A 9,203-nucleotide genomic window follows, 5' to 3' on the forward strand; every position below is an offset into this window, starting at 1 on the left:
GAGGCCAGGGCAAAAGCCTGGCTCAGTCAGGGTCACCGATCCCCTGCGTGAGCTGGAGACTCAGTCAGGGTACAGAGACATGAGTCTGACCTGGGCTGAAATGGGCCTGACCCGAGTCTGACCCGGGTCTGACCCAGGCCTGACCCAGCATGACCCTCAGGGCCCACTGTGGGGAGAGAGAAGGGGAAGAGGGGGAAGGGGGAGAAAGCCTCAGGGCAGAGTTCACTTAAAGGACAAGAGCAGTGTGCCCTGGAACTTTACTGCCTGACCTCCTCTCACACACACACACACACACACACACACGTGCACACACACACACACATACACACACACACCCACACACCCACACACACACACACACACACACACACACACACACACGTGCACACACACACACACATACACACACACACCCACACACCCACACACACACACACACAGGTCTGAGAGCCTCAGCACTGACCCACATTCCCTCCCACACGTGCATCAATGCTCCCTGTTCACGGGCTTCGGGGCAGTAAATCACAGAGCTGATGCATCTCCAGCACCGCAGAGCCGGGCTCGGCCCACTAAATGGCGGTTAATTAGAGCGGCGGGGTCTGCGCGCGGCCAAAAGCGCGCCAGCCAATCCAGTCAGGGCCACCTCAGCATCCCCCGCATTCCCATTGGGTGAGCTGGAGCAGCGTCCCGTTTCCGACATCAGCACCTCTCTGCAGTTGGGTGACGGCGGGGTACTAGCAGTGCGGTTACAATACTGCGGTTGATCAGGTACAAAATGGGGGCTGTGTGTGTGTGTTGGCCTGTGAGTGTTAAACAAGCAGAAAACAAAAGCTGACTGACATGTTGGTCACCAATCAACACCCTGAGCCGACCAGAGGAGGATGGGTCCCCCCGCCCCCCCCGTCTTGAGCCCGGTTCCTTACGAGGTTACTTCCCATCTGCCACAGGGAGTTTTCTCCTTGCCACTGTTGCCTTAGACTAGCTCCTGTGGGGGTTTAGGCCAGGGTTGTCCGTGAAGCGTATTGTGACAATTGCAGTAAAAAAAAAAATACGCTATTTAAATAAAGTTTGATGGATTGAACGAGCCGAGCAGGCTCCGCCCTGGCGGTGGTGGAAACCCTGTAACTGGGGCCTGCGGTCGGCCTCCTGTTTTTAAACACGGTGCCGGGCAACACCGATGCGGGGGAGGTGACAAACAGAGAGCAGGTGTGAAAGTCTCCCAGCATGCACCGGGTGGGTGGCTGCGGTGTGTGCTCTCTCTTCTGTGGCACGCAGCTGACTGGCCCCGAGCTAGCGTGGGGGTGGGGGAGGGGTGGTGGGGGGTGTGTGGTTGAGATATGTGTGGGAGAGGAGCGAAAAGACACCCCCCCCCCGCCCTCCCCGGGCCAGACAGACCTCAGAGTCGCTGCAGCAGCACAGACTCAGCCCTGCACTGACCGTCCTCCACCGCCCAGTAACCCACAGCCCAGCAGGCTCTCCAACACCTCAGCAAAAACCCAGTAAGGGGTGACTAACATGTGATTAGAATTCTCGTAAATAAACGGTCCACTGCTGATGTCACAATCACTGCCGGTGACTGAAAGCAGTGGAGTTCTAGAACACTGACTTTTGAAAAACATTCCAAAAAAAACCCACTCTTCCAAAGGGTTAATGCACAAAGCAACACCTTGTTTAGAAGGACACCGTTATAAATTTTAAAAAAAAGGTTCTGCTTTCATTTCCCTCTGTTTCCGGTATGTTCTTATTCAATGTGAAGGCTACACACAGCTAGGATTCTCATGGTCAAATCAAGTCTCATACACAGACTGTGAAAGTCCAGCAAGGACAAGGTCTACTCTATTTGTGTTTAAAAAAAAAAAAAAAGTCACTGTTGATTTCACACTGAACAGTTTTCTGTGAATGGCCCACGTCATATTCCGCTCTGCCTCTCGAACCGTCGGTCGATGAATCCTATTTAAACTGCTAACGCAAGGTATAAAAATGCAAACGAAAAGGTGGCTTGGTCCTGCAGTGAGACTGAGATTAGGATCGGGAGGCGAGGGAGTCACGGATGAGGGACGCCGTATGGTAAAAATCGTAAGAGGCGTGTCACGGCCTGCGCTGGGGTTTCCGTGGAGACAGAAGAGAGAGGCAGTCCGGAAGGCCGGCCCACATTCGTAGCTGAGGCCACGCCCCTCAGAAACGACTCAGCCATCAGCAATGTATCACACACGCACACACGCGCACATACGCACATACACACACACGCACGCACACACACACACACAGATCTCCGAGCACAGCAGACTTTCAGGCCTGGGAGTGATTGGCCACTGAGCAGCCACAGCAGGCGGAGACAGAGGACAGAAATGAGTCGGGGGGCTCTGAATCACAGTCGCGGGCAAGGGGCGGAGTCTGCCCCCAAACCGGGGCGAGGGACGGCGGTGGTGGGGGGGGGGCGGGGTCGTGCCGGGACGCGGGGGGAGAGGCGCGGGGCGGGGCGGGAGAGCCCTGCAGTTCCTGCGCAGTGTAAACAGACGGCCCAGCGCCCGCTAGCCCAGGGACTCTCCTCACTTCCTGCCGCAGCCTGCGTCACGGAAACATTCCTCTCCTCTCTGCGTGTCACGACCCGGGAGCTCTCCGGCAGGCACACACACGCACGCACGTGCATACACACACAGGCACACACACACACAACCCACGATACGCCACAGCACGACACGACGAGAGACAACCAATCACACCACACACACGATACCCCCGCACAGTAGCAAGACAGACACAAACACACACAGCACACAACACCACAGATACAGATACAAGACACACGCACACACAACACACAAACAAATACACACAAATACCAGATACACACACACAATACCAGATACACCAACACACACACAACCACAAGACAGACACAAAGCACACACACACAAAAAAGAAGAGCCAGACAGGAGTCATCCACAAGTGTTCACGTGAGGGCCTAGAGCTATAGTAACCCCCTCCCCTCCCCCTCCCCCTCCCTCCACCAGCACCCCTCTCTTCCAGAAGAGTCATTGGCTCCTCCCATCTCACGCACGCTCCTGGCTCCGTGTCTCCCTTCCTCTCACGGGCACGTGCCCCATCTGGCTGCACACACCTTCCCGTGCGCCAGCATGACGCCATCATCATGGTGCTTCAGGGGCAAAAAAAAAACAGAGCGCTTCCTGTTCTCCTCTGTCACATGACTTCAGTAAGTAAGTAAGTAGTAAGTAACTTTTATTTCATACAGCACCTCTCACAGACAGCGTCACAGAGTGCTTCACAATTAAAACCAATAACACGGCTTTGACCTCTGACCCACCGGTGGGCGGCGCCCTGGGAGAGACCGTGTGACTTCCAGCGGTTCGCGAGACGGGGCGAGGGAAGAGCTCCAAATCGCCAAGCAGCGCTAGACTGACTCCGCGACGGAAAAAAAAACGCGTGGACAAGCGCGTGGGAGTCGCTGGAAACCACGGCGATGAGACGACCCGCCCCGCCCTGCCCCGCCCCTCGGGACGGGAGGGCAGAATGGCCGGGGTGGCGGGCCGGGGGGGGGAGCGCGCCGGTTATTTAAGACAGAACGGGGCGGTTTTACGCTCCCCATGCCGCCGGCCGCGCAGTTTAGAAACTCCGTTTGGATTTTACGGCCACGGGGCCCAGGAGCGGACCGCGGCGGCGCTGTGCGCGCCTCTCGAAGCGCGGAAACGCGGGCCGAGCGGAGTTTAAAATCCTCCAGGCGCGTTAAACCACGGAGCGCTCCAGTCCGTCACACACGCTGCTGGGTTCAGCACAGTCCCTGCAGGGAGGATGTGACTGTGCTGGGTTAGGCAATAACCACCCAAACGCGCGCGCAGTCACCGCCGCGTCACTCCCGCCAAGCTGACCGACTCGGGTTTCTCGACAGGCTGAAACGTCGCCCCGACCGCGCGGCGAATTTCGCTGCTGTCGACTTGTTGTCTCTTCGCCCCGTAGCGAGCAGACAATGGCGTTAAACCAGGCCGTCCTGTTTCCGCGAGGTGAACTCGGTGAACCCCCCCCCCCCCCCCGTCAGACACTAAATCTGACTCAGCAGCGGGACGCAGAAGGCCCCTGTGCTCCTGACCGCGGCCGTCCCGTAAAAACTCCGCCTCCCCGTTTCTGCCTCCCCCCCCGCTCGAGCGAGTAACACGAGATCACGGCCCAGATCTACGGCGGGTCCGCCACTTCCTCTTTCACATTGAACTTCCCGTTTGCGGACGCACCGGACGGGCAGCGGCAGCCTCATGCTGCAAGCGAAAGCCCCATGCTTGTAGCCAGAGGCCTTATTTAGCATGGTCACACCCGGGGCACCCTCCAGAAGTATGGGAACGGAACTGAAAACGGGAGGAGTCAGCACAAAAACAGCTGTTTCCGTAAAATGGTAAGACACAAACAAGAGTAAATACCATAGAATAAAAGCGGATTGCCTGTATTTCTGTCTCATGTTCATACTTTGGGCTCAAGTCGAAATGCCTTAAGAAGAGCAAAAATAGCTAATTTTACTCTACTGAACCAATGCTTCTGGAGGGCATTGCATGTTTGACATCATCACAATCACGTCTGACATCATCACAATCATGTCTGACATCATCACAATCAAGTCAGACATCATCACAATCATGTCTGACATCATCACAATCATGTCTGACATCATCACAATCAAGTCTGACATTATCACAATCATGTCTGACATCATCACAATCAAGTCAGACATCATCACAATCATGTCTGACATCATCACAATCATGTCTGACATTATCACAATCATGTCTGACATTATCACAATCATGTCTGACATCATCACAATCAAGTCTGACATTATCACAATCATGTCTGACATCATCACAATCAAGTCAGACATCATCACAATCATGTCTGACATCATCACAATCATGTCTGACATCATCACAATCATGTCTGACATTATCACAATCATGTCTGACATCATCATAATCATGTTTGACACCAACACACCCACACTTATGCACGCAAACATGTTCACTTATACACTTTTTCACGTATGCACGCGCTCTCACGCAGGCACGAGTACGAACATCAGTCTGCACCCCCCCCGCTATGCAGACAGAACACTGCAACATCACATGATCACCTGCGTGTAGTGGCCATTTTCCCTAGATCAAAGATCGACAGTAACCTCTGCAAAGTAGCCCTAAGTTAGCGCTGAGCCAGAGAGCTAAGGCCCTGACAGACTGTGGCCTTCACCTGCGGTGTAAAAACCATGCAAAGAAACTAGCACTATTGGACGTTACCAGAATTACTAACTTCATGTTATCAATGTTAATAGCAATCGTTACAAGTATCTCCACTTTATGTTATTGGTATTCATATCTGATTATACTGGTATTGCGACTCAATGCTATCAGTAATCGCACTAGTTAGGACCAGTACCACTATGTGGATTTATTATATTGTATACATTATATCATTATACCGATATTGCTATTTGGTTATCGGTAATTGTGTTTGATATTACTCCATGATGTCATTAGTATTACTGCTTTATATCATTAGTATTAATGCTAGATGTTTCCAGAAGCAGTGCCGCGTGTTACCGTGACAGCATTCGAGGTTGTGGCAGTCCGCATGTGTCCTGGATCCCCCCCATCGTGCTCTGCGGCAGGCGGGGGGGGGGGGGCAGCCACTCACCTTTCAGGTTTTTGGGGTGGTTCTGTTTGGTGCGCGGCATCTTTCCCTCCCTCTCAGAGGCGCATCGCCGGCGGGGGGCGCGGGGCTCGAACCTCAGCGGATTGGGGAGGCGGGGGGGTCGGGGTGCCACGGAATCATCTGCGGACGAGGACACAACCGAGGCGTCAGAGGGTCTCTACACAAGGGGGGGGGGGGGACTAGGCTTTCATCTGACACCCCCCTGCAACCCCCCAAAATAAATAAAATGGGACCAATACAGGGGGTGAGAAAGAAGGGCACTAGCGTCCGAGCGCTAACGGCTAACTTGCTGGTGAAAGCAGCAGTGGGGCGGGTGGGGGGTGGAAAGGCTCTACTCAGTGCTACACAGAGCTGCAGGTTCCCAGGTCTGCTCGCCTCAGGTAAAAGTCCGAAGGGGGGGGGGGGGGGGAACAAGCCTGGAAAAACAGTCCCATAGTGCCCGTCCCGAACCGAGGCCAGTGGGACCCGCACACGTTATTTAGGGAGCTGTGATTACCAGGTGTGTATCTGACACACTTTTCCTGGCCTTTGCGGTTTTTATGGTTGACAGGGGAAGGGGCCACAGTCTCAGACCCCCTCCTCCTCCTTATCCACAGGATCTCCTAGACTAGGGGTGGCTACACGCTGTGCTGCTGATAGGCTTGCCCATGTCCTGGTTCTACACTTCCAGTGGCCCCAGCCAATCAGCACAAAGCCAATTCTGAAAAGGGGCGTTCTTTTTTTTTTCAGAGACGTGCCCGTTGACAGCGAGAGGAGGGGAGCCCGACTTTGGGCTGGGGGTGCAAACGACCCCCCTTCGCAACGACACTCCACACAGCCAGCGATGGGAGGGAACCCAAAACTTCCAGAAAGCCCCTGAAAACAACAAGCCCATTACTAAAAACACTGGGTGTAAAACGCTGGGCTTACTTTCAGAATTAAACCTCATATGCACCATATTAACTCCCTTAGACGGGGCAATCCCCGACACTGATGTTATCAGCGTTTACACGGAAACTACACTCTATTTATGAATGTCTTGTTGGTTCCCAAGAATGCAAAGGGCACTCGCTGCATAAAAATACTAATATGTCTGTCTCAAGGAAAGAGTTGCCTCCTTGTTTATCATTTGGTTACTTGAATGATATCAGAGGTTTTCTGTGTGTTTTTTCCTCTTTTGGGCAGTCTCAGATTTTAAAACTGTACGCAACTTTCAGCAAACGCTGCAATTGCCCATATGTTGTCAGCCTCATACTGTCACCGGTACAATGTTTGGTTTCTTTTTCGTTTTTTTCTTTTCTTCTGGAAAACGTGCCAGGAAAATTAAAGTCATTATCGAGGCCAGTTCAAAAGACGAACAAGGCTGCAAAGCAATGGACTGCCTTCTCTAAAACCCTGCTGACAGACTTCACGAAGACCAAAACTCTGGAAGACATGACTGTACAGCGCCAAAAAAAAAAAAAAAAAAAACCCCAATCTACCCCAGAGAGGAAGAGACAGCGAGACAAAGACAGACACAGCAGAGCCAAGCACCAGCCCACACAAACACAAACTATTTTCTTTGGAGGCACTTGTAAATATTTGCTGGCAGAAAGACACATTGTCATCATTATGATCTAAACCCCCCTGTGTTCTAAATTCAACATAGGTCCCCGGTATTCTTTCTTTGCGTTTTCCGAAAATTATATCATCGGCCGATATTGCATAACAGTCTCCGCTACATCCATAGGATTTTTCCTCTTGCAGTGGTACATGTGCGCGCTAAAGCAATGACATCATCCCACAGAGACAACGGAGCGCGAGCCTGGCCAGAGAACTCCCGAGGACGGGCAAGAAAAACAGAGGACCTGGCAGACGGGTGTATTTTATCTGCCTGTTAAAACTACATACGATTACAAACAGAAAGAGAGACGGTTGTGCATGGTTTGTTCTCATAAATACAGCACAAAGCAAGCCGAAAACGATTGAGATCGCATTGTCAACGAGGCACTGAACTAATATCCACGGCATTAATATAGTATTATTGTTCATGCAACATACTCACATTGCAGGTATACCACTATGCGACTTTCTCACACCCTGGATATGCAATTAATGCATAGATAATGCAAGCAATGACATTGCAATGCAAAAGATAAATGTCTGCCTGTTTGTAGGTTACACATGTTTTCCCCAGTACTGGTCAGAATACCTCTGCAGCGCGGACATAGTAAAACGGCATGGCAAAGCCGTGAGAGGTGGTCGGGTGCGTATCTGAAACCACGAGTCTACGGTCTAAAGCCAGTTGAGTGACCTTCATAACGAATATCGTTTTTTAAAAAGGTGCGGGATTAGCGCACGCATTGTATGCTCCTGAAGTCACATGAACGCGCGCGGTTAAGGGGGGGAGGAGCCGGGGAAAACCCCTCTGCAACACGGCGCGTGAAGGCACTTCCCAATCCGCAAAACCTGCAACACAACTTCTACCAATTACATTCCCTTCGTTTTTCAGATTCAGCCCAAGGTACATTGTCATGAAAATGAGCTAACACAAATGCGTGTTGGGAAACGAAAAACTATTTACAACACAGGTGCGCTAGCAACAAAAAAGCAAGCTACATAAAGAACTGCATTGACATGCAGCAAACGTCTACGTGTAGCCAATTAGCTCCCTTGATAGCTAACTAACGCGCGGCTGTTTCTAGTTCGCCAAAACAGTTGTCCCGTTGATTTGGTCATCGTTCAAATGTTCCACGTTCAATACACCACAGATATTGAATAACAACCCAAACAGCGCATTTATTTACACTGGAAAACTACAGCGACCGTCAACAACCGTTGTAGCTAGCAAGCTAGCTGGCTACGTGAGAGCCCCGTCAAGCAAAACACAAATCACACACCCCGTGCATCCTAAAACGACTGCAGCGTATACGAAACTGAGGTTCATAAAACTTGAAACAGTCATACTTACGAATGTGCTCTTAATTATTGTCGTTTTATTCATATGGTGACAACCTTTACGGTAAAGGGGGAAAGGTCTGTTTTTTCTCCGTACACTCTCTCACTTTCTATTGCAGGAAACAGGCAGGCCCACTGACGTCAACGGGGGTCCCGTCTCCGCCTCCCAGTCACAACGCGTCAAGCCAGGGAGGTACGCAACGTTCGTACACTGACAGAAAGACATGTTTTGGGGCTATCGAAACACATTTCCGAAGCGGAGAGCCTATGAATTATTCAGCGATCTATATTGCTAAGTTCTGAGGCGTACGCGGTGCGTACAGAAGTTTAGATTGTGTGTTCTATGTAATGTCGTTCTTCGACATCCCCCTTAAGCGCCTCCCCTTTGCACATAGTTTAGGAGTGACGGTTTTCCCGGAGGTTCCTTGTTGTCAGGTCACGTTATGCCCCTTCGCTACCGCCTGGGCTTTCCCTTGCAGATTCCCCTTAGCGAGAGCTAATCCAACTGTTCGCGTTGCAGACGGGCCTCTTTGGCGCTGTGTTCGCGCAGAATCTCTTCCTCTGCTGGGGGAAAACGAGCC

At 51.8% G+C, this 9,203-nt stretch overlaps 1 protein-coding gene across 2 annotated transcripts in view; it reads right to left on the bottom strand.

Moving 5' to 3' along the window:
* hivep1 (HIVEP zinc finger 1) overlaps positions 1–8,777 on the bottom strand; it is a 44,402-nt gene extending 35,625 nt beyond the window's left edge. Inside the window, exons 1-2 of one of the 2 annotated variants that reach the window (XM_064348753.1) lie at positions 8,636–8,777; positions 5,689–5,826 (exon numbers count right to left, since the gene is read on the bottom strand). In XM_064348753.1, coding sequence (XP_064204823.1) covers positions 5,689–5,728 — 40 coding nt within the window. In that variant the 5' untranslated portion in view covers positions 5,729–5,826; positions 8,636–8,777. Of the gene's footprint in view, positions 1–5,688; positions 5,827–6,439; positions 8,605–8,635 lie in introns of those variants that run through there. The other variant, XM_064348754.1, reaches the window with a different exon arrangement.
* Between the last annotated feature and the right edge of the window lie 426 nt (positions 8,778–9,203).

Source organism: Anguilla rostrata, chromosome 8 (genome assembly GCF_018555375.3).
Source record: "Anguilla rostrata isolate EN2019 chromosome 8, ASM1855537v3, whole genome shotgun sequence".
Classification (NCBI taxonomy): Eukaryota; Metazoa; Chordata; class Actinopteri; order Anguilliformes; family Anguillidae; genus Anguilla; species Anguilla rostrata.